At 46.4% G+C, this 25988-nt stretch overlaps 1 protein-coding gene across 3 annotated transcripts in view; it reads left to right on the top strand.

Moving 5' to 3' along the window:
• LOC112234949 (RNA binding protein fox-1 homolog 3-like) overlaps positions 1-25988 on the top strand; it is a 485643-nt gene that overhangs the window by 311124 nt on the left and 148531 nt on the right. For all 3 annotated transcript variants that reach the window (XM_042307223.1, XM_042307224.1, XM_042307221.1), the window contains exon 6: positions 19685-19794. In XM_042307223.1, coding sequence (XP_042163157.1) covers positions 19685-19794 — 110 coding nt within the window. The remainder of the gene's footprint in view (positions 1-19684; positions 19795-25988) is intronic.

Below are 25988 nucleotides of genomic sequence, written 5' to 3'. Positions count from 1 at the left end.
TGTCAGTCCCACATAGACATCCTTACTGCCTGAGAATGCCATTGAGTTGAGTAGCAACAGTAATGAGCAGTTGTGACTGGAGAAAACCACCTTTCAATCCCCAAATGACAGTCACCGTTCCCTGGCAGGGATTTGGCTTAATGCAGAGTTTTAAAACATTCAGTGGGACCTGAGGATTGGAGGTGTATATTATATTGATGCACCTCCTTGTGATGACAGCCGTATGTGACAGTAAATCCTTGATACTTATGCATAATTTCCCTTTCCCTGACTGCCTGGCCACTGAGAGAGTGTCTACAACAGAGATACAACCATTTTTTTGGGCTTCACTCACTGTGATGGGTACAGCTCAGGTGTTATGTACAGAGGTTAGTGTGGTTAGTTCTCCATGTGTCTGGGTGCAAGACAACAAAGGTAGACTTTGCAATCAAATCAACATGACAGCAGCAATCAGCCCACAAAATGGAAATGTTTGGATGTTACCTGAGTTGTGGTTCTTGGCTGTTGTTTGAGGCACCTTGAGTGAGATGATGATGCAGTGTGTTTGGCCAAACTGGATGGAACCGGATCTGGCTCATCCAAATTCATGTCAACTGGGAGGGTGCCCAAAGGGCCTCATTTGGTGGACATTCTTTCCTGTGGGTTTCATGGTGTTCTCTGTGTGTGTGTGTGTATGTGTGTGTTTGGGGAAGGGATGGTGTGAGTGTTTTTATATATGTGCGCAGGGTTGCATAGGTTACTTTCTAAATGTAATTCGTTACAGTTACTAGTTACCTGTCCGAAATGATATTCAGTAAGGTAACTTTTGGATTACCCAAACTCAGTAACTTAATCTGATTACTTTCCCCTTAAGAGGCATTAGAAGAAGACAAAAATATATGTTACCAATTGAACCTCATCTATTGCAGGATAAATCCATGTTCAAGTTTACATAGCTGGCCATATATGGATGTTATATTTTACTTGATGGGTTGGTTATATAGGCTTTTTCTAACCCATCATTTTCTACTACATATAATAATATGATTAAATTATGTAACATTAAAAACAAATGTTATACCCCTTGATCTTAAAGAATAGGACTTGGAAATATGGAAGTATAGATTAACCAAATTGTTTTACCTGAGCATAACCCCAAAACTAAGGATTTATTAGCCAGCCCTACTCTGTTGTTTATGATTTTGTTGTCATGGAGGACTGATTGGGCTCATTGATTTGAGTTGAAAAATAAATGCTGCGCTCATGGAATGTCATGTTTTTAGCACTACTGAATAGTGCTGTTTACATGTGTAAAATGAATGCCATATGCTGCATTTGCTATAGGCCTATTGTTAAACATTTTGTTGGTGACACTTTGATATCGTAATAATCCACAGAAGTAATAACAAAATGAACGCCCCGCCTCTGTTTTGATAATAAGCTGAGGGATGGGCCTGGAGAAATGTAACCACTCTCAGATTAAGACAGAGTTTTGGATTCAAGGACTGACCATCCATGATATCAAAATTATTGTTTTATAAGAAAAATGACCATCCATCATTACTTTAGGACATGAAGGCCTCTCATCAATGGGAGAACTTGGAAATCATTTTTTTTGCCCCAAGAAAAAATGACAGTCCATTTTTTAAATGTTTCTTTCAAGAACTTTTAGTGTCTTCAAGTGCAAAAACCATCAAGCGCTATGATGAAACTGGCTCTCATGAGGACCATCACAGGAAAGGAAGACCCAGAGTTACCTCTGCTGCAGAAGATACGTTCATTAGAGTTAACTGCACCTCAGATTGCAGCCCAAATAAATGTTTCACAGAGTTCAAGTAACAGACACATCTCAATATCAACTGTTCAGTGGAGACTGCGTGAATCAGGCCTTCATGGGTCGAGTTTCTGCCAAGAAACCCCTACTAAAGGACATCAATAATAATAAGAGAATTGCTTGGGCCAAGAAACACGAGCAATGGACATTAGACCGGTGGAAATCAGTCTTTTGGTCCAAATTTGAGATTTTTGGTTCCAAGCGCCATATCTTTGTGAGACACAGAGTAGGTGAACGGATGATCTCTGTATGTGTGGTTCCCACCGTGAAGCATGGAGGAGGAGGTGTGATGGTGTGGGTGTGCTTTGCTGGTGACACTGTCTGTGATTTATTTAGAATTCAAGGCTCACTTAACCAGCATGCTACCTTAGCATTCTGCAGCGATACACCATCCTATCTGGTTTGTGCTTAGTGGGACTATCATTTGTTTTTCAACAGGAAAATGACCCAGAACACACCTCCTGGCTGTGTAAGGGCTATTTGACCAAGAAGGAGAGTGATGGTGCTGCATCAGATGCCTGGCCTCCACAATCACCCGACCTCAACCCAATTGAAATGGTTTGGGATGAGTTGGACCGAAAGTTGCAAGAGCGCATTTTTCACTGGCTGTCCACTGGTTTCTAAAACAATGATTGATATGCAGCTTAAATTTCTTGAATTCAATCATTATTGGGTTCAAATACACATTTTGATTTGTGAACAGCCAACCACCACAACCACAATCCGTAAGGCGTAAATAGCTAAAACAGTGTGATTCATCAACGTATTTAGATAACAATAAGTGATATCCCTATTGCCATAGACTACACCACTGCTGTCATCCTTACCTCCAAGCATTTATTCAAATTGGATAATCTTTGGATGACAACAGCAGTCGTACCATTGGAAGACATAGCTTGGACTGTAGCCTACAAAAGCCTATTCCTGCTCTTTATCCATCAAACACATTTGGTGTGTCATCATAGTGGTCTCAGACTTGTGGTCAGACTCGCTCAGGTGGAACAAACTTAAACTTGCACTTTTTTCAATGCTGATTTGAATTTCATTGAGAAAACAGAAAGTGACAAAGATTTTTTTTTTCCGTTCAGAAACCTCCTTTTTGAATTTAAAAGTAATCATATCGTTTTTCAAAAGTATTTGTAATCTGATTACAATAATTTTGCTGGTAACAGATTACAGTTACGTGTTTTTTGTAATCCCTTACATGTTGAATTACAGCTGGGATCTGAGTGGGCCAGGATGATATCCTTTGACGAGAGAGACTGCTGTATATCTTCTGTACAGTGTGTCCCCCAGGTCTCACGTCCCTTTGCCCATCTATTTGTACATGTAATCCGTTACTCCCCAACCCTGTATATGTGTCTATGTGTGCATGTGTGATATATGCATTTGGTGTGTGTGTGCGTACGTGAATGTGAGTTTTTGTTTCTGCTGGGGAACATGGGGGACATTAGTTTCAGCCAATATCACAGGGGTCATGTGATCTACGCCTTGCTCTCTCCCAGCAGTACCTCTCCCAGCTACCCCCTCCCACTCCACCTGCCCCCACTCCCCTCTCTCCATTTTGTGGGCTGCTGCAGGGCTTTAACTAGAAGCAAGGGGAACAAATAAAAATAAATGGGCAAAGTTGAGGGACGTGAGACCTGGGGGACACACTGTACAGATATACAGCGGTCCCTCTCGTCAAAGGATATCATCCTGGCCCTCTCAGATCACAGCTGTAATTCAATTGGGGATAGACAAGAGCAGGATTTCCTTGATGCTTTTTTTCCTTTTCCTATAAACGGGCTGTCTGCCTGTCAGCATTGATAAGGCAAGCTCATGCACGCTGCGGCTAACTCTCCCCAACCCGGCAGCCATACTCCATAGCGCTACACCATTGAGTAGCTTCTCCATGATTTACTGTATGCCTGACTGCCCATCCCCACCTTTTCATTGGTGCCCCTCTGGAGGACTGGGCTGCCTGTCTCTCATTCTGTCTCTATTATGTTTTTTTTCTGTTGGACTATCTGACTATTGTCCATCTGATATGTCTGTGTGTCTACAGCTATCTGTCTAATCTGTGGAGATGGTTGATGGAATAGGAGCTGATAGGGAAGTGGCTACTGTTCTCTCTCTGTTTCTCCCTTCTCTCCCTCACCGTTCTCTGTCTCTATCTCTGTTTGACTGGAGCCATCCACGGTCACAGGCCTTGGTCGGTCTGGTTATGTGAGGCCGTAGACTACATCACTGCCCAGGCATACTCCAATGTGGTGGGCAGTGGGAACCATTCATATCTCAGGTTGTATAACAAGGAACCTACAGTATATGGATGTACTGGTTGACAGGTTTCATAGACCATAGCCTCACATGCATCTTACTTCATTTAGAAGATTGGCTCTTGGGAGCTTCATTTGTAAGATCATACTCTTGAATTTTGACAGTATTCACATTGCTTGTCAAAATACTTACTGCCTGTAGGAAACAGCATTATATCACACAGTTGTTAAAAAAATAACTATATACATCTACCTATTGAAAAAGATATCAGCTGATGAATATATAAATAATTTGATTTGTTTACAAATGTGTATTTATCAAATTTGATTTGATTTACAAATAAAGAATGTAGCTTTGGCATTCCTTTCATTCCTGGTTTCCGTTGCAATAGGCTCGTAACTCCACGTGACTAAAGAAGAAAAAAAAAACCTATGTGTCACTTGTCTCCATTGGCAGAATGAAGAGAAGGGGAGAAAAGGTGTGGTTGGGGACGGGGAGGAGAGGAGAGGCTGGAGAGAGAGTAGGGAGCGAGAGAGTGAAAGACAGAGGGAGTAAGCGAGAGGAGAGAGAGAGTGAGAGAATGATGGAATGCATCAGCATGGTGAGGTAGCTAATGCTTCATAAGATTGGCAGTAAAGTGTGCCTTTGGATGGCGGGCTGACTTTAGTGTGTGCATTACTGAGCCGCATAAATCTGGGTGCCCCCGCTTTGCCTGCCTTCCTGGGTTTGCCTTTAATTACCTGAGCTAGCCTGCCCGGCCTGCACACCGCTCCTAGCTAGCGCTCAGCTCTGATCACCACCAGGCAGCACTTCCCTAATGGGGCTGCCTCGCTCGGGCATCACTCTCACTCACTTTGGCCAGCTGGCAGGATGGCCTGGGGGGGAAGCCTGGCCTTCTATTATGACTGGAAGTCTCCATCGTAACTCACACCTGTAGGTCCCCATGTTATGTATGTGTGGCTCTCTCTATCCGTCTGAGTCTCCATAATAACTATGGTATATATGGAGTCGTACCCTGCTCCATGAGGGGGCAAATCAGGGCTTAGCACCCTCAGTTCAAACCTGAGCCTCCTCAGTTTTAGTTTTGTGCCTATATAAAAATAGAAAAAAGTTAAAATGATTGAGTGACAGGTTATCTTCAAATCTGTATCTCCACTGCTCTGTCAGCACAATGGGTGTGTGTAGGAGGCAGTGGCGGTCGGTGCCATTTAAGATGGCCTTATTTCTATTACAGCATATTGGATGACTGTCATTCATACTCCAGTCACTCAGCTCAATATAACATCGATTTTAGGCTACTACATGATACTAATATTTTCCTTGTACCCATCATGAGATTGCTGCAACCTAGCCTATGAATGAAAGTTTACAACGTTGGTGCACAGGTCGAGAGAATCAAGGTGTACAGTTTACATTCAGCAGCAAGCAGTTTAGCAGTTACACTGGCAGGCCCCAGTGGCAATACATTATATTGTCTTTCTCTCTCTTCTTTGTCTTTGAGTCAGCCACTCACCCCATTTTATGCACTGCAGTGCTAGCTAGCTGTAGCTTATGATTCCAGTTCTAGATTCATTCTCTGATCCTTTGATTTGGTGGACAACATGTCAGTTCATGCTGCAAGATGACATCCTCTGGAAGTCCTCATAATTACTGTGTAAGTCTATGGAAGGGGGTGAGAACCATGAGCCTCTTCGTTTTTTTTATTGAAGTCAATGTACACAGAGGAGGACAGAAGCTAGCTGTTCTCCGGCTACACCACAGTGCTATCCTACAGAGTGCTGCTGAGGCTACTGTAGACCTTCATTACATAACAGTGTGTTTTAATCAATTATTTTGTATTTACGTATCGGCCACAAGGCCTTCGTCTGAACTCAAGGCCTTGAGGCTGATATGTAAAGCTTAATAAAGAGCAGTGATACTAGCAAGAACAGTGTGCAGGTTTCAGGTTTCCGTTAACCGGTATTTGCCAAAATTCTGCAGATTAAATAAATACAAAGACGATTAAAAAATATTTTAGCTGTCCAAATTGTCAGAAAAAGTGAGAGGAGCATTGGCCTAGGCTACTGTTGATTGTGAAAATGGAGACCTTTTTTGTTGAAGTAAAATTAAAGTTAGAGAGTATGCCTCAAGGCAGAAAATCCCACAAGGCAGGGCTCCAGACTGCGACCATTTAGTCACATTTTTCAACCTTTTGACAGCTGGCTGTGGGAGTTAAAAAATGTATTGGTTTCATCGGTGTGGGCTGCACATTCATTCACCTTACTAAAAACATCCTATTTTTTAGGAGGCTAAAACCATGATTTGGTCAAACAGTAATGTACAGTATCCTCATGACTCCTGTAATGAAAGTGTCTGACTCCTGTACCTGCTTTTATGGGGCCTGCTGCTGTGTCAAGTGAGCCACTTGAAAAGTGTTCAGATTGTATACCATTTTAAAATCTAAATGTACCTTTAGATTAATACATGGCTACAATGAGTGGGTATTATCTTTAGAGTTAGTGAGCTAGCAAATGTTTCGAGTTTCCACTTATTCAGGTAGAGAATTAGCCCCAAAAAATGATATTAGAGCACATAAAGATGCAGGCAAATTTATATTGGGAAAAAAATGTTTTTTTGTTGAGAGAAAACCAACAATGTGCAAAGCTGTCATCAAGGCAAAGGGTGGCTACTTTGAAGAATCTCAAATATACAATATATTTTGATTTGTTTTATACTTTTACACTTTTTATGTGTTATTTCATAGTTTTGATACCTTCACTATTATTCCACAATGTAGAACATTTAAAAAAAATATGAAAAGCCCTTAAATGAGTAGGTGTGTCTAAACTTTTGACTGGCACTGTATATATTTTAATATTTATACAGTGGATGCCTAAGGTAGGCCTATGCATGCAATGCCCTAATGTATTTAGTGTTCAAATCTCCAAACTGTGAGGTCGACAATTATTGTTTTAAGGAAAGAAAAAACAACAATACAATATAAAACAACAATATAAAGTTTTGCATATGCTACAGATCGAAACACAAGGAAGAGTGTTTTTGTAGTTAGTTATAGGCTGTTTTTAAGGACATGTAAATGTGACTCTGCTGAAAAGGTAAGAATCAATCTAGCTGGTTGTTTTTTAATTAAAATCTTGTAGGGCGCTGTCCATGGTGCTGATAGAGCGTAGTGGAGATTCTCGCAACAACCTGTCATTTCTTGGTCAAAAGCATTTGAACTTCAATGTTTATTGTGGTATAGTGTGATAAAAGCAAAATTCAATATAATTCCATATAACAAGAGCCCAAATGACGTACCCAAAATATAGCTAAGTATCGGTATGTTTCATCATAGAAATACATTCTATTATTGTTTTCTTAGTAGCCTATTGGTTTTTGTGGTTGTAAATGGAACTGTACGTATTGGAAACGTTTTCGAATTTGTCATGTCTGCTCCCGCTCTCCCCCCCCCTGGCGCTTGAGGGCGCCATGCTTCCCTGCATCACGCACTCCCTCCATCCATTACACACACCTGCCTTCCCTCATCACGCGCTTCAGCGATATTGGACTCACCTGGACTCACTCATCACCTGTTATTACCACCCCTATATTTGTCAGTTCCCCAGCTCTGTTCCCCGCTTCTGCATTGATTGTCTTTTGTTTGTGTTACCTGTTTGCTGACGCTGTTCCTGTCTTGATCCATGTCCATTATTTAGTAAATGTTTTACTCCCCGTACCTGCTTCGTCTCTCCAGCGTCATTCCATGTGACAGAATTTGATTCAAAAACGTGCATTGTGCCATATCACAACATGTTGCTGTACTCATGAGTTGCATGGTTTTCCATGTCTGAAGCGGGCCTATAGGCATATTTGTTTGGCAAGACAGCTGTGCATGTCTGCATCTCACAGTAATAGGCTGTAGGTGTCACTTTCTGACCTTTATTTCCTTTGTTTTGTCTTTATTTAGTATGGTCAGGGCGTGAGTTGGGGTGGGCAGTCTATGTGTGTGTTTCTATTTTCTACACCCACCAAGAAAGGACCAAGCAGCGTGGTAAAGGGCAGCAGCAGCAGCGGCAAAGAACGCAGGACTCCTGGACATGGGAGGAGATTCTGGACGGCAAAGGACCCTGGGCACAGCCAGGGGAATATCGCCGCCCCAAAGCAGAGCTGGAGGCAGCGAAGGCAGAGAGGCGCTGGTATGAGGAGGAAGCACGGCGGCGCAGCTGGAAGCCGGAGAGGCAGCCCCAAAAATCTCTTGGTGGGAGGCACACGGGGAGTGTGGCGAAGCCAGGTAGGAGACCTGTGCCAACTTCCCGTGCTTACCGGAGAGAGAGAGAGGGACCGGGCAGGCACCGTGTTATGCGGTGGAGCGCACAGTTTCCCCAGTGTGTGTGCATAGCCCGGTGCGGTACATTCCAGCTCCGCGTATCGGTCGGGCTAGAGTGGGCATCGAGCCAGGTGCCATAAAGCCAGCTCTACGCATCTGGTCTCCAGTGCGTCTCCTCGGGCTGGCGTACATGGCACCAGCCTTACGTATGGTGTCCCCGGTTCGCCAGCACAGCCCAGTGGGGGCTATTCCACCTCGCCGCACTGGCCTGGCTATGGGGAGCATTCAACCAGGTAAGGTTGGGCAGGCTCGGTGCTCAAGAGCTCCAGTGCGCCTGCACGGTCCGGTCAGTGCCCAGTGCCACCTCCACGCACCAGGCTGTCTCTCCGTTTTCTCCCTACAGGTGCTCCTGCCTGTCCAGCGCTGCCAGAGCCTTCCTCCTCTCCCGAGCCGCCAGAGTCTCCCGTCTGTCCTGAGCTGCCAGAGTCTCCTATCTGTCCTGAGCTACCAGAGTCTCCCATCTGTCCTGAGCCGCCTGAGTCGCCCGTCTGCCAGGAGCCACCAGTCAGCCAGGAGCCGCCAGAGCCGCCAGTCAGCCAGGAGCCGCCAGTCAGCCAGGAGTCGCCAGAGCCGCCAGTCAGCCAGGAGCCGTCAGTCAGCCAGGATCCGCCAGAGCCGCCAGTCAGCCAGGAGCCGCCAGCCAGCCAGGAGCCGCCAGAGCCGCCAGCCAGCCAGGAGACGCCAGAGCCGTCAGCCAGCCAGGAGATGCCAGAGCCGTCAGCCAGCCAGGAGCCGCCAGAGCCGTCAGCCAGCCAAGAGCCGCCAGAGCCGTCAGCCAGCCAGGAGCTGCCAGAGCCACCAGCCAGCCAGGAGCCGCCAGAGCCGTCAGTCAGCCAGGAGCCGCCAGAGCCGTCAGTCAGCCAGGAGCCGCCAGAGCCGTCAGTCAGCCAGGCGATGCCAGAATCGCCATTCACTCCGGAGCTGCCGGAGTCTCCCGCCTGTCCGGCACTGCCGTAATGTCCTGTCCATTCGGGACCCATTTCTAGGGTCCCCAGTCCGAGGTCGGCGGCAGGGGTCGTCGTGTTTAAGAGGCCACGGAGGCGGACAATGAGGCAGAGAAAAACTGTGGTGAAGTGGGGTCCACGTCCCGCGCAAGAGCTGCCACCGCGGACAGACGCCCACCCAGACCCTCACCTATAGGTTCAGGTTTTGCTCCCTGAGTCCGCACCTTTGGGGGGGGTACTGTCACGTTCTGACCTTTATTTCCTTTGTTTTGTCTTTATTTAGTATGGTCAGGGCGTGAGTTGCGGTGGGCAGTCTATGTGTGTTTTTCTATGTTGGGGTTTTGAGTTCAGCCTAGTATGGTTCTCAATCAGAGGCAGGTGTCGTTAGTTGTCTCTGATTGAGAATCATACTTAGGTAGCCTGGGTTTCACTGTTGGTTTGTGGGTGTTTGTTTCCGTGTGAGTGTTTGTTGCCACACGGTACTGTTTCGGTTTTGTTCGTTTCACGTTTATTGTTTTGCAGAGTTCAGTTTATGTCTTTAAATAAACGTTATGTACACTTACCACGCTGCGCATTGGTCCTCCGATCCTTCTCGCTACTCCTCCTCAGAAGAGGAGGAGGAATGCCGTTACAGTAGGCTGTTTTGCTTATCTGGATCTCCATTCACCTTTTCTTTACTGTGTTTGTTTACTGTTAATATAACTAGCCTAATTATAGATTGTGTCATGCCTTTATTCATCTGATATTTTGTTTACTTGGTACCGCTGTTTTGTTCTGTTCCCACTCGTTCACATTCACAATTTTGTCTGTGTTTTTGTTTGCATGCATGAATAACTAGGCTACTACTTTCAGCATTTAGTTTGCATTGTTTTGGTAAGACAGCAGTGTGTTACATAGGCTGTTTATAATAGATGAATTGCCCTATTATCTACCTTGTAGCCTATATTCATCACTAAAACAGCCTTGCTTTAGTGTGTAATGTGCTGTCCAGCAGAGATTTGCACAAAATCTGTAGCCTACCTGTCATGGCATTTGAACTTTATGTTTATTGTGGTGTAGCATGATATAAGCAGAATTCAATATAATTGCAATGCAAGAACCCCCCAAAATTGTGCCCCCTCGCTGATTTCAACTGCCCCCTTGGTCACTTTATTCTGGCGCTGGGTCTGAGTGGATTGGATAGGTGGGGAGGGGGAAGTAAGGGCTTGTATGGGGACTTTAGATCCATGTACAGTATATTATATTCAGTGTGAGACTGTGTTTTGAAAGGTATAAATTAGTTTTAGATCAACAGTGGTGGGTTCCGATGGTTTACAGTATGTCACGTTCAAAGCAACAGCAACCAATGATCTGTAGCCATTAGCTTCCTGGTCTGTGGATTGTCCTTGGGGTTTTGCTGTCAGTGATTGACAGTGCATGACAGTTTCGCCAATTGTCATGTTCATGGTGCCTCTCCTTCTCTTTATAATGTGGAGCCTAACAATGTGCCAAGAAGTAAAATAGACACTAAAATACATCAGTGCAATCCCTTTGTTTCAGCCCGTAAGAAGCCGTCTCACGGCGCTTCGCATGAGCTCCTTGTGTCTCCACCGTCTTGAATGACTCACACTGACCTTGGAGATTATTGCTATACTAGACAGAAAAAATGCTATATGTTTGTCAAGAGCTGTCTGTCATCAATGAGCTTTTGTGTTGAGTATCGATCGCCTCCTCGGCAGGACACAGAGGTTGATGGATGCACAGCAAACAGACTCTGCATCGCCAGCAAGCAGCAGCAAGCCTCCCCTCCCTCCCCTCCCCGACCGGCCCAGCCAAGGGGTCTCATGATGGGATGTCAAGACAGGGCAACAGCCCCCCTCCTCCCCATCCCATACCCAGACCCCTGTCCCTCCACCCTCTCCCCTGTTCCTGTTTATTCTGGAGCTCTCTCCATCTTCAGTCTCCATCCGTGGCGTAGCTATAGCCAGGGCACCAAGCCGCGCAGCCGTTCATTAGCAAACATGGAGTGGATGACTGTAGGTTAGTGCCGCTCCTCCCATGTCGATAACCCAGCCTGATTGCTTTGTAAATGGCAGAGTCGCTAACAAGAGTTCCACCACTGTATCTGCGGCGCACATATAAAGATAACAATACAATTCCCCTATCAGTTGACCTGGTTTCTCTTCAGTTAGTAAGCTTCTGCCTCTGGAGTGCAATTGAGTGGGCCATGGTCTTTATAAAGCCAATACTAGACAACACGAATGTGGAACACGATGTGAGAGCCATCATCCCTGGTGATTCTTTTTTATTTTTCAGGAAGGAACGACTGCTGCGGCACTGTAGCAATCACAGTTTGTCTTCGGTACAAGTGAGAATGGCAATGATGCTAGTTTGGATGAATTTTCCCACAAAATAGGTGAAAATAGGATTTATTCTATTGTTATTAACAAAATAACCTATGCCAAAAATCTGAAAAATATCAATGGGCTTGCTTTGTTTTGTTCCTTGGCCTGATTTGACCCTGTATGGCTCCCTCCCTCGCTGCACAACATGGATATGGTATGAGGTCAGGCTAATCGATCTGCTTTGATATTTTATAGACCCCCCACCTCCTCCTCCTCCACCTCCCCCACTGTGTGAGCTGCTGCTCGAGTATTTCCTCATTGCAGGATTACTGATGTTATCCACCTTTTTTTCCACAAGGGCTCTTAAACAGACACTTGTCCTCAGCCCCTGACCAAGGACATAAATAGATCAAATAGGCTGTGTTTACACAGGTAACCCAATTCTGATCTTCTTTTCACTAATTGGTCTTTTGACTAATCAGATCAGATCTGAAAAATATCTGACGTGAAAAGATCTGATGTGAATTCATTGAATTATTAATTGATGTGAAAAATACATGCATTTGTTTCCATAGCCATCATTCTGTCATTTATCCATGAATTAATACAGAGCATCTGGGTGAGGAATACATCTGGCATAATATTAACCACAGCTCAAGTAATTCAAACAGCCCTACTGGGCATTTCACCCAGATACTGGATCCAAAATGATAAAACAATGTCAGAGTTTGCAGACTCAATAACACTTAGAGGGATATAGGAAAACAAGTGTGCCATACATGGCAGAAAAGTCTGGCAGATTACAGGAGATTTTCTGGCCCTCGGGACTTCTCACTCAACTGATGTTGACAAAGCAGAGCCGATGGAGGTTGAGTGGTAAAAAATCTATTGGAAAGAGAAAGCATTCAAGTATGCAGGCCTGTATATGATAGCATTTGATATGTGCTCTTTGTAGGGTTTTCTCGCTCCCCGTGCCAAGGGTTGTGTAGCCATAAATTATTCAACAGTCAAATCCAAAAATCTACTAAATAAAATCATTTGTTTCCCCAAACTGTACTTCACAAAAAGGTTGTTTATAACGATGGTAAACCACATCTCTCAGTGCTGCTAGCAATCAATAGTCTGATGCAATCCTAAAGGCCCTTCATCATAACTCCATTCTACTGAGTGGACCAGTCCACCTTAACACAGGCTACAGTGGAGACATAGAGACATATGTGCATCTCCATCCACTGTTCAAGTTCTTTCCAATTACCAGGACCTCAAGAATTCTCCTGTAGTTTTGAATCAAACATTTTTAAAAAGCTCCCAAAAATGTGAATGCTTGTCAAATATTTCATTCTCTATAGTTTCAATTTAATAGCTAATTTATTTATTTATTTGTTTTATTGTTGACTGCCAAGTAAAATTCTTATCCTCAGATGACGAAGGGTGATGAAGATGAAGGTGATGATGTCAGTAATAGTTTTGAAGGCTCCAGTGCTGATGACACTGATGTCATCCACCAGGCTCTCCTTCTCCTCTCTTCCTCCTCCTCCTCCTCCTCCCCAGATCCAGTGCTCTTCATCAGCTGTGTCTGGGTCGTTGTCTGTGTCTGTGTCTGTGTCTGTTTCTGGGTCTGGGTCTTTGTCTGTGTCTGGGTCTGGGTCTGTGTCTGGGTCTGTGTCTGGGTCTGTTTCTGTGTCTGGGTCTGTGTCTGATCCTGGGTCTGTGTCTTCTTTGTCTGGGTCTGGATCTGGGTCTGTTTCTGTGTCTGTGTCTGTCTGTTTCTGTGCCTGGGTCTGTTTCTGTGTCTGGGTCTGTGTCTGGGTCTGTTTCTGTGTCTGTGTCTGTGTCTGGGTCTGGGTCTGGGTCTGGGTCTGTTTCTGTGTCTGGTTCTGGGGCCCAGGCTTGTAATTAGTGCTGTGAATCCCTTCCTTCCTGCCTGCAGCCAGATATGGCTGGTGCTGGTGCTGGTGCTACAGCCTTATTCATCTCCATACTGGAAGTCAATAGGCCTCTGCTCTAATGGGGAATGATTAAAGAGTAGAGGAGCCAGTAGAACTTACTCAGCGAAAGTTCAGAAAGTGCAGCCAGTCCGTGACTGAACATGGCTCCATTCATAATGCACAAGGACAGGAGAGGAGAGAATTGGAGAGGATGTGAGAGGAGAGGCAAGAAGAGGACAGGAAGGGAGAATGGGTGAGAGGAGGGGAAAGGAGAGGAGGAGAGGAGGGGAGAAGGGGTGGGAGGAGAGGAGAATGGGTGAGAGGGGAGGAGGGGAGAGGAGAGGAGAGAACTGTAGAGGACTGGAGAGGAGAGGATTGTAGAGGACGGGAGAGGAGAGGATTGTAGAGGACGGGAGAGGAGAGGATTGTAGAGGACGGGAGAGGAGAGGATTGTAGAGGACGGGAGAGGAGAGGATTGTAGAGGACGGGAGAGGAGAGGATTGTAGAGGACGGGAGAGGAGAGGGAGAGAGAGAGTAGAGGACGGGAGAGGAGAGTAGAGGAGGGGAGAGGAGAGTAGAGAGAGGAGGGGAGAGGATAGGAGAGGAGATTAGAGGAGGGGAGAGGAGAGAACTGGAGAGGACTGGAGAGGAGAGGATTGTAGAGGACGGGAGAGGAGAGGATTGTAGAGGACGGGAGAGGAGAGGAGAGAAGAGAGTAGAGGACGGGAGAGGAGAGTAGAGGAGGGGAGAGGAGAGTAGAGTAGAGGAGGGGAGAGGATAGGAGAGGAGAGGAGAGTAGAGGAGGGGAGAGGATAGGAGAGGAGATTAGAGGAGGGGAGAGGACAGGAGAGGAGAGGAGATTAGAGGAGGGGAGAGCAAAGGGGAAGGAAAAGAAAAGGAGAGGAGATGGCTTTTAGCTGGATCTATCTGAGGAGAACACGCTACAACTGGAGCCTCCCTCCCTCCGCTGGCCCTACCACCTCAATATGACACAATAACTACATTAGCTCTGATCAAAGTTCATAGGCGTTATGCAAGCTACAATATATGCTGCCTATATATCTGCCTTTATTTGGTTTTTTTTATGGTATTAAAATAATTATTCACTTTGAATGTAATGACTCATCTATTAACAGGGCTGGTGTTATGAGAGGAGGGATACCTCAGGGACCTCGTTCTTTCTTCCTACCGCTGGGTTCCTGGAGGAGGGAGGGAGGGTGGCGGGAGGCCTGTGGTACAGTTTAGTACGTAGATAGGTTTCACTGTTAGGATCAGACCAGATCAGCCCTACAACAGGAGCCAACGTGGCTAATTTACATATCTTTGAAGAAAATGGGACCTCTGTGTTGAGCAGCTAAAATGGCAGGCAGAAATAGAGAAAGAGATAGAAAGAGTCACACTGGCTGACTGACTGGCTGGCTGGCTATTCCAGCTGCACTGATTTACAAGTCTATCATCAAACTCTATGTCTACCATAACGCCTCTGACTTTCATGGGCAGGCTTTTCTTTTCTCCCTGGTTAGCTGCATTTTGCATATGTGGCGGCTCTCATATGTTGCACTCTCAGGAAACATTTGTTATGATTTAAGAGGACCCTGCAGCAGTGTATACTGCACCTGTCACTATCTGATTATTGTATAGCCAGTGCATTGTTCTCTGGCATTTAATTAGTAATTACATGGTAGCAATTTGCATTTTGTAATACTTCTTTTATGTGATTGACATGAAAAAAGGAAAACATATTTTGTTTAAAATTCTCCAATGCATTGCTTTTGATCTGAATCCAACTGTATTATTTTGGAGCAATTGTGTAGACGAGCCTATCTTATCTCAGCGTCAACCTATTTTAATGTAAACAGGGAAAGCACTTTGGAGCAGAAATCTTCTTTCTTATTAAGAACTATTATCATTCTTTGAACATGTCCAGAGCAATGCCATCATACGTCATTAACACAGGAGGACTATTTTATTACTCCAACGGATTCCATGCAAGCATCATTCCCCACATTTTTCTGCATCCATGGGCATAGCTCAGGAAGAACATAATCCGGAATGAGAAGGCTCTGTGGCCTACAGTGCAAACAGGATAAAGCAATGACAAATTCTGGACCTGAGGACTTACGGAGAGCACGGGAAAAGGAGATTAAGAGGAACACCATTGTTTACCTCCTCCAAGGTGCAGGGCACTTTGTTGTTTATAAATGTTGCTAGCTCTTATTGGTTACCTCGCAGGCTTTTGGAATGAGGAAGGGGGATAAGACTTGAGGAAGGACTCAGGAGGGGGTTCGATACAACTTTAATAATGCGTGGCAGGGGCTAAATGAGCCATTCTGCGGTACTCTAAGGCATCTCTGCCCCACCCATCCCCCCTCACGGTATCATGCCCTGAATTATTAAGAGTGTTGTTTGCCCTTATTGCATTGCAGCAATGTGCCTTGTCGCTAGAACAAGGATCTCCGAGCTGCATTGCTCTGGAGCTCTGTGCTCCAGCTCCCCACCTTCATCTGCATTGTCAGGGGAGCACATGTGAGAGCAGTGGCCAGGGAAGGACACACACACACACACACACACACTCATAAGCAGATAAACACTGCACATTTTGGTTCATTAAAATAAATCTCACCCAACACCTAAACTATTGAAACACTTTTGACAATAATTGACAGATACATTTTCTTTTCTTTTTTTTACTTCATTCAATGCTTTGTATTGTGCTACAAATGACTACTACTACACTGCATGCTCCAAATCCCTCATGATGTCTTTCTGTGTGTGTCACATACCGATCCAGAGGAGGATCACGCCAGGCACACTCAGTCGAAGAGACGGCATCACTCACTTAATAAAACAACCACCCCACCACCCCATCACCATCACATCACCATCACATGTGCCTTGACCATTACGTTCTGTTAGAAGCTTCCTGTCAAATGCCCTGTTCTGATATGTAACAGAAACATATATAAAGATAGCGATGAAAAATGTCATTTGAAGGTCTGGATAATAACATTGTGGAGACCGACACCAATGATGTAGAAAGGATACAGGCTGCTACCCAACCCAACCCAACCCCCCCCTGCCTGCCCCCACCCCCCCCCCCCACACACCTCCTTCTCTACATTTTAATCACACAATTAATAATTAATCAGAGGTTGGCCTCGATAATGTTGAGTCTGCAGGAAAGATAGAAGCACACAACTGCTGAGAGGACCTAACAGAAAAAAGACATGGGCACCAAAAACAGAATATCAACTCTTTAACACAGACGGACCAAAAACCACATGTCACCAGATTAAAGAATGAACACATGTTATTAAATGGAAGAAATGCTCCACATGCTCTTTTTAAATAGTGGAACTATGAGTTGAAATCAAATGGTTTTTTTAGCACCTTGCTTTCTGGCTGCATTTCAGAGGCAGTTACAGAGAAGAATGTGACATGAACTGCCTCGAGCCTTCCTCTGTTTATGAATATGTAGCTAGAGGGATACTGTATTGATTGCTTGATTGCTTGATTTTCCCTACGCTTTAAATTCCTCTGTAGTGAAGTGGTGTCAGAACTGAGGAGAGAGCCAACACTCAGTCACAGGACCACAATGTCGTCTTCTTTCTTCTCAGAGAAGTATTACATCATCTTTCTGTACTCCAAAGTTATGACTGTAACATGTGTTGGAGACTGAGGCAGTTAAAGGTTGACTGTAGTAATAAGGGCTACTGTCAGTAACAGTAACCCTTTATCTCATGCTGCATAGTGAAGTGCTATGTACTTATTTCCAATATGTCCACCCCATCCCCAGCCCACTGTATTTAGGAAGAACATGACACTGTATCAGAGGATGATAGAAGCACTTGTGCTGCTACTCGCTGGGGAAGGTCCCTCTCTTAATTAGCAGTAGGAGCTCATTGATGCTGCTCCCGGCCTGCAGTGTATCTCTCTCTCTCTCTCTCTCTCCCCTCTCCCCCTCTCTCTCTCTCTTGACTCTCTCTCTCTCTCTCTCTCTCTCTCTTAAAGGTCTCTCTCTCTCTCTCTCTCTCTCTCTCTCCCCTCTCTCTCAGTCCCTCTCTCTCTCTCTCTCCCCCTCTCTCCCCCTCTCTAACCCTCTCTCTCTCTCCCCCTCTCTCCCCCTCCCTCTCTTGGAGACTCTCTCCCCCTCTCTCTAACCCCCTGTGTTGGAGACTCTCCCCCTCTTAAAGGTCTCTCCCCCTCTCTCCCCCTCTCTCTCTCTCCCCTCTCTCCCCCTCTCTCTCTCTCCCCCAGTCTCTCTCTTGACTCTCTCTGTCTTGGAGACTCTCCCCCTCTCTCCCCCTCTCTCTCTCTCCCCCTCTCTCCCCCTCCCTCTTCTCCCCCTCTCTCTCTCTCATGTCTCTGAGGCCTCTCTCTCTCTCTGTCTCTCTCCCCCTCTCCCCCCTCTCTCTCTCTCCCTCTCTCCCCCTCTGGAGACCCCCTCTCTCTCTCTCTCTCTCTCTCTCTCTCTCTCTCTCTCTCTCTCTCTCCCCCTCTCTCCCCCTCTCTCTCTCTCTCTCTCTCTCTCTCTCTCTCTCTCGAAGGAAGAACTCTCTCTCTCTCTCTCTCCCTCTCTCTCTCTCTCTCTCTCTCAGTCTCTCTCTCTATCTCTCTCACTCTCTCTCTCTCTCTCTCTCTCTCTCTCTCTCTCTCCCTCTCTCTCTCACTCACTCACTCACTCACTCACTCACAGACACACACTTGCACACACGCTCTTGAAAAAGAATGGGTGAAAAAAATTGAGTGAACCCTGGATGGCAACAGCAAAGCAATCACAGCGTAGCAATGCCCCCCACGCCTGGCCCATTAATAACAGTAATACACACACCGCGCCCTAGCCACCTCCACCGCCAGCCGCCGAGAGCACCACTGACACTTTAATGGGCATTTTTTACTTTTGTTTTTAAATAATGCATGTGTTGCTTGTCAGCACTGCTTCCAGTTTCCCCCACCTCCCCTTTGCAGCATTCTTTTGTGCAGAAATTACAATGGGGACCGGCGTTCATCATACTTGGTGACGTGTAGTAGTGTGTGTGTGTAAATCATATGTTGTGGGGACCTTAGTGTTAGTGTGTGTGTGAATCATATGTTGTGGGGACCTTAGTGTTAGTGTGTGGGCTGGCTCCTCGGCTGCTGCAGGGGCCTAACTTAAGAGTGGTTCTCTCCTCTCCAGGCAGAAGCTCTTCATACACAGCAGCCGTGTCACTGTGGCCAGGTCTGGAGGCGGAGGTCCGAGGGCCGGGCTTACATGTCTCATACAGGGTTGCCAATGTTGTGGTCTGACTGTCCTCACATGGAGAGTGTGCTAATGGGGGTGGTAATGCGACTAAGGGGGGTGGAGGATGGAGGGAACGGGAGTTCGAGGGTCAAGGAGTTTGACTACCTGTGTTGATGGAACAAGGACTAACCAGAGCTGTATGTAACATACTGTATGGGGGCGGCAGGGTAGCCTAGTGGTTAGAGCATTGGACTAGTAACCGGAAGGTTGCAAGTTCAAACCCCCGAGCTGACAAGGTACAAATCTGTCGTTCTGCCCCTGAACAGGCAGTTAACCCACTGTTCCTAGGCAGTCATTGAAAATAAGAATTTGTTCTTAACTGACTTGCCTAGTTAAATAAAGGTAAAATAAAATTTAAAAAATGAGGCACTGTCATGGGTGGCTTTGTACAGACTTTCTCTGACAGATCTCTCCTTCAGCACACCTCTGATTGTTACACACTGATGTTATCACTGTAAGCATCTCATTAGGCTAGCTGTAGGTTCCGCCATCTGCAGTTGAAACACATGTACTTGTGCTATTGATTTCACAGCAGCTACATTTCCCTGTCCATCATAAACCTCTGAAATCAATATTCATAACAATCAATGTGGTGCTCTCTATTATATTTCTTATTTCTTTCTTTTATTTCAATTTCTGTGGCTGTGCAATGATTTCCTATGATTTAAATTTCCAATCTTGCTAATAAAGCCTAGTACATTGCTGGAGTGTAGTGTAGTCCATTTGAATGACTCTGTGTTTTCTCTCCTCTCTGTTTCTGTCCCTGTAGGAAACACGTTGTGTAAATCAGGAAGTATTGCTGTCTTCGGGAACGTGGTGTACAGCGGGCTGCTCAACGAGCACCTCTGGCATTTAGGAGTTCCCCTCTTCACGAGACTGGTAAGAGCAGCTCTGGCCCCTCACATCACACTTACTTCTCACACTTACCTCCATTTTGTACTGAGCGCCTCACGTGGCTCCGCGGTGCAGCTGAGAATTCAGGTGGATGAATCTCTGCCTGCAGTCTCTTGTGGCTGGGTTTGATGCCCCTACGGTTGAATCTCTGCCTGCAGTCTCTTGTGGCTGGGTTTGATGCCCCTACGGTTGAATCTCTGCCTGCAGTCTCTTGTGGCTGGGTTTGATGCCCCTACTGTTGAATCTCTGCCTGCAGTCTCTTGTGGCTGGGTTTGATGCCCCTACTGTTGAATCTCTGCCTGCAGTCTCTTGTGGCTGGGTTTGATGCCCCTACGGTTGAATCTCTGCCTGCAGTCTCTTGTGGCTGGGTTTGATGCCCCTACTGTTGAATCTCTGCCTGCAGTCTCTTGTGGCTGGGTTTGATGCCCCTACTGTTGAATCTCTGCCTGCAGTCTCTTGTGGCTGGGTTTGATGCCCCTACTGTTGAATCTCTGCCTGCAGTCTCTTGTGGCTGGGTTTGATGCCCCTACTGTTGAATCTCTGCCTGCAGTCTCTTGTGGCTGGGTTTGATGCCCCTACTGTTGAATCTCTGCCTGCAGTCTCTTGTGGCTGGGTTTGATGCCCCTACTGTTGAATCTCTGCCTGCAGTCTCTTGTGGCTGGGTTTGATGCCCCTACTGTTGAATCTCTGCCTGCAGTCTCTTGTGGCTGGGTTTGATGCCTCTACTGTTGAATCTCTGCCTGCAGTCTCTTGTGGCTGGGTTTGATGCCCCTACGGTTGAATCTCTGCCTGCAGTCTCTTGTGGCTGGGTTTGATGCCCCTACTGTTGAATCTCTGCCTGCAGTCTCTTGTGGCTGGGTTTGATGCCCCTACGGTTGAATCTCTGCCTGCAGTCTCTTGTGGCTGGGTTTGATGCCCCTACTGTTGAATCTCTGCCTGCAGTCTCTTGTGGCTGGGTTTGATGCCCCTACTGTTGAATCTCTGCCTGCAGTCTCTTGTGGCTGGGTTTGATGCCCCTACTGTTGAATCTCTGCCTGCAGTCTCTTGTGGCTGGGTTTGATGCCCCTACTGTTGAATCTCTGCCTGCAGTCTCTTGTGGCTGGGTTTGATGCCCCTACTGTTGAATCTCTGCCTGCAGTCTCTTGTGGCTGGGTTTGATGCCCCTACTGTTGAATTTCTGCCTGCAGTCTCTTGTGGCTGGGTTTGATGCCCCTACTGTTGAATCTCTGCCTGCAGTCTCTTGTGGCTGGGTTTGATGCCCCTACGGTTGAATCTCTGCCTGCAGTCTCTTGTGGCTGGGTTTGATGCCCCTACTGTTGAATCTCTGCCTGCAGTCTCTTGTGGCTGGGTTTGATGCCCCTACTGTTGAATCTCTGCCTGCAGTCTCTTGTGGCTGGGTTTGATGCCCCTACTGTTGAATCTCTGCCTGCAGTCTCTTGTGGCTGGGTTTGATGCCCCTACTGTTGAATCTCTGCCTGCAGTCTCTTGTGGCTGGGTTTGATGCCCCTACTGTTGAATCTCTGCCTGCAGTCTCTTGTGGCTGGGTTTGATGCCCCTACTGTTGAATCTCTGCCTGCAGTCTCTTGTGGCTGGGTTTGATGCCCCTATTGTTGAATCTCTGCCTGCAGTCTCTTGTGGCTGGGTTTGATGCCCCTACTGTTGAATCTCTGCCTGCAGTCTCTTGTGGCTGGGTTTGATGCCCCTACTGTTGAATCTCTGCCTGCAGTCTCTTGTGGCTGGGTTTGATGCCCCTACTGTTGAATCTCTGCCTGCAGTCTCTTGTGGCTGGGTTTGATGCCCCTACTGTTGAATCTCTGCCTGCAGTCTCTTGTGGCTGGGTTTGATGCCCCTACTGTTGAATCTCTGCCTGCAGTCTCTTGTGGCTGGGTTTGATGCCCCTACGGTTGAATCTCTGCCTGCAGTCTCTTGTGGCTGGGTTTGATGCCCCTACTGTTGAATCTCTGCCTGCAGTCTCTTGTGGCTGGGTTTGATGCCCCTACTGTTGAATCTCTGCCTGCAGTCTCTTGTGGCTGGGTTTGATGCCCCTACTGTTGAATCTCTGCCTGCAGTCTCTTGTGGCTGGGTTTGATGCCCCTACTGTTGAATCTCTGCCTGCAGTCTCTTGTGGCTGGGTTTGATGCCCCTACTGTTGAATCTCTGCCTGCAGTCTCTTGTGGCTGGGTTTGATGCCCCTACTGTTGAATCTCTGCCTGCAGTCTCTTGTGGCCCCTTTGATGCCCCTACGGTTGAATCTCTGCCTGCAGTCTCTTGTGGCTGGGTTTGATGCCCCTACTGTTGAATCTCTGCCTGCAGTCTCTTGTGGCTGGGTTTGATGCCCCTACGGTTGAATCTCTGCCTGCAGTCTCTTGTGGCTGGGTTTGATGCCCCTACTGTTGAATCTCTGCCTGCAGTCTCTTGTGGCTGGGTTTGATGCCCCTACTGTTGAATCTCTGCCTGCAGTCTCTTGTGGCTGGGTTTGATGCCCCTACGGTTGAATCTCTGCCTGCGGTCTCTTGTGGCTGGGTTTGATGCCCCTACTGTTGAATCTCTGCCTGCGGTCTCTTGTGGCTGGGTTTGATGCCCCTACGGTTGAATCTCTGCCTGCAGTCTCTTGTGGCTGGGTTTGATGCCCCTACTGTTGAATCTCTGCCTGCAGTCTCTTGTGGCTGGGTTTGATGCCCCTACTGTTGAATCTCTGCCTGCAGTCTCTTGTGGCTGGGTTTGATGCCCCTACTGTTGAATCTCTGCCTGCAGTCTCTTGTGGCTGGGTTTGATGCCCCTACTGTTGAATCTCTGCCTGCAGTCTCTTGTGGCTGGGTTTGATGCCCCTACTGTTGAATCTCTGCCTGCAGTCTCTTGTGGCTGGGTTTGATGCCCCTACTGTTGAATCTCTGCCTGCAGTCTCTTGTGGCTGGGTTTGATGCCCCTACTGTTGAATCTCTGCCTGCAGTCTCTTGTGGCTGGGTTTGATGCCCCTACTGTTGAATCTCTGCCTGCAGTCTCTTGTGGCTGGGTTTGATGCCCCTACTGTTGAATCTCTGCCTGCAGTCTCTTGTGGCTGGGTTTGATGCCCCTACGGTTGAATCTCTGCCTGCAGTCTCTTGTGGCTGGGTTTGATGCCCCTACTGTTGAATCTCTGCCTGCAGTCTCTTGTGGCTGGGTTTGATGCCCCTACTGTTGAATCTCTGCCTGCAGTCTCTTGTGGCTGGGTTTGATGCCCCTACTGTTGAATCTCTGCCTGCAGTCTCTTGTGGCTGGGTTTGATGCCCCTACTGTTGAATCTCTGCCTGCAGTCTCTTGTGGCTGGGTTTGATGCCCCTACTGTTGAATCTCTGCCTGCAGTCTCTTGTGGCTGGGTTTGATGCCCCTACTGTTGAATCTCTGCCTGCAGTCTCTTGTGGCCGGGTTTGATGCCCCTACGGTCGAATCTCTGCCTGCAGTCTCTTGTGGCTGGGTTTGATGCCCCTACTGTTGAATCTCTGCCTGCAGTCTCTTGTGGCTGGGTTTGATGCCCCTACGGTTGAATCTCTGCCTGCAGTCTCTTGTGGCTGGGTTTGATGCCCCTACTGTTGAATCTCTGCCTGCAGTCTCTTGTGGCTGGGTTTGATGCCCCTACTGTTGAATCTCTGCCTGCAGTCTCTTGTGGCTGGGTTTGATGCCCCTACGGTTGAATCTCTGCCTGCAGTCTCTTGTGGCTGGGTTTGATGCCCCTACTGTTGAATCTCTGCCTGCAGTCTCTTGTGGCTGGGTTTGATGCCCCTACGGTTGAATCTCTGCCTGCAGTCTCTTGTGGCTGGGTTTGATGCCCCTACTGTTGAATCTCTGCCTGCAGTCTCTTGTGGCTGGGTTTGATGCCCCTACTGTTGAATCTCTGCCTGCAGTCTCTTGTGGCTGGGTTTGATGCCCCTACGGTTGACATCTTGTTATCTGAAGTTGTAATATGCTCCACTATATGAAAGTCCTGCACAGTAAGTTTTAAGTCAAGGAATCCCCACCACATCTAAGCCATTTGTTGTATTTCATTCTTTTGAAAGGCTTTGGTTCCTCTAAAGGTTTGAGCTGAAGCTAAGAAAGCCCCATGTGAGTAGAAGTGAAGACGTCAACAGTCTTCTACATTCCTCTCTGGCCCTAGATACAGAGGTGAAGGCATATGTGGTTCTCCTTTTTCTCTGCCTTTCAGGTTCTTATAGAGAGAGAGAGTCTAGTTTCCTTTGGGAAAAGAGCATAACCAGCTAAATAATTCATGAAATGTAGTTTCATGCAGACAGCCTAAATGAAAATTACAAGATTATAATTAAGGGCTTGAGAGTACAAGTTGATACTTGGGTTAAGAATGAATGATAAGTATTTACCCGTTCTGTCAAAAGGAAATTTCATGTTGGTTTAGACTTGGATATAATAGTACTTTGGAATCGGCTGATGTCAGTTAGCATACAGGCTTTCAGTAATGTCACACAGGGATAAGAAATGTTGACAAACTCAGGATGGGTAACTTGTTATATGTTGTAAGTTAATTGATTTTCTGTTCATTTTCAACGTTATTATGTATCTTTACAATTGGATAGATTTATCATGCTTCTGTCAGTTAAGAACCATGACTGTATATGAGTCGGCTCTGTTACCAAAATGGCAGGAATCCAAAACTGTGGAAGTGAGGGATTGCAGAGCCATCCTCATGAGAGAACTATGAACCAAATATTGTGGCTCCAGGGCAAACACAATGCTGGAGATCATTTTCTCTCCAAGACTTCTCTCCGCATGGTGGCGTGTGCTGAGCTGAAGCCTTTGAAGGATGAGGAAGTGACAAAGACATCAAACAGCCTACCTGTCAGAGAGGTGGCTTTCACTTCCCTTTTAAAAGGGGTTTAATGCACTGAAAAGGTGTCTCTATTGTTCTTGGCCGATGGGGAGAAGGGGACAACACAACAGTTCCTCAGGGTCCACCAGTCACTGACAATAATACTGACGCTTCAGACTTTCAAGTATCACTAACCGGTCAGTATTTATCCTACAAAATCTACACAGTTTCAGAATTTCACTAAGTATACTTATTTTACAATTGTAGTATTGTTGCATTTACAACACCAGAAACGATTTGGAAGGCTTGCTCTGCTTTTTCTCTCTCTCTCTCTCTCTCTCTCTCTCTCTCTCTCTCAATATAAACCAACTCACTCACTCACTCACTCACACACTCACTCACTCACTCACTCACTCACTCACTCACTCACTCACTCACTCACACACACTCAAATCAAAGTGTATTTGTCACGTTGGCTGAATACAACAGGTGTACCTGTTACAGTGAAATGCTTACTTACAGGCTCTAACCAATAGTGCAGTTTTAATAATAATAATAATAATAATAATAATAACAGTAGCGAGGCTATAACAGTAGCGAGGCTATATGCAGTAGCGAGGCTATATACAGTAGCGAAGCTATAACAGTAACAAGGCTATATACAGTAGCGAGGCTATAACAGTAGCAGGCTATAACAGTAGCTAGGCTATATACAGTAGCGAGGCTACAACAGTAGCGAGGCTATATACAGTAGCGAGTCTATAACAGTAGCGAGGCTATAACAGTAGCGAGGCTATAACAGTAGCGAGGCTATAACAGTAGCGAGGCTATATACAGTAGTGAGGCTATATACAGTAGCGAGGCTATATTCAGGAGCCAGGCTATATACAGTAGCGAGGCTATAACAGTAGCGAGGCTAAATACAGTAGCGAGGCTATGACAGTAGCGGGGCTATATACAGTAGCGAGGCTATAACCGTAGCGAGGCTATATACAGTAGCGAGGCTATAACAGTAGAGAGGGTATATACAGTATCGAGGCTATAACAGTAACGAGGCTATATACAGTAGCGAGGCTATAACACAGCGAGGCTATATACAGTAGCGAGACTATATACAGTAGCGAGACTATATACAGTATGATGGCTATGCTACAGTAGCGAGGCTATATACAGTAGCGAGGCTATATACAGTAGCGAGGCTATATACAGTAGCGAGGCTATAACAGTAGAGAGGCTATATACAGTAGCGAGGCTATGTACAGTAGCGGGCTATATACAGTAGCGGAGCTATATACAGTAGCGAGGCTATATACAGTAGCGAGGCTATAACAGTAGGGGCTATATACAGTAGCGAGGCTATATACAGTAGCGAGCTATAACA

This window comes from Oncorhynchus tshawytscha, linkage group LG27, assembly GCF_018296145.1.
Source record: "Oncorhynchus tshawytscha isolate Ot180627B linkage group LG27, Otsh_v2.0, whole genome shotgun sequence".
Taxonomy (NCBI): domain Eukaryota; kingdom Metazoa; phylum Chordata; class Actinopteri; order Salmoniformes; family Salmonidae; genus Oncorhynchus; species Oncorhynchus tshawytscha.
This window is presented reverse-complemented; position numbering and strand designations above follow the sequence as displayed.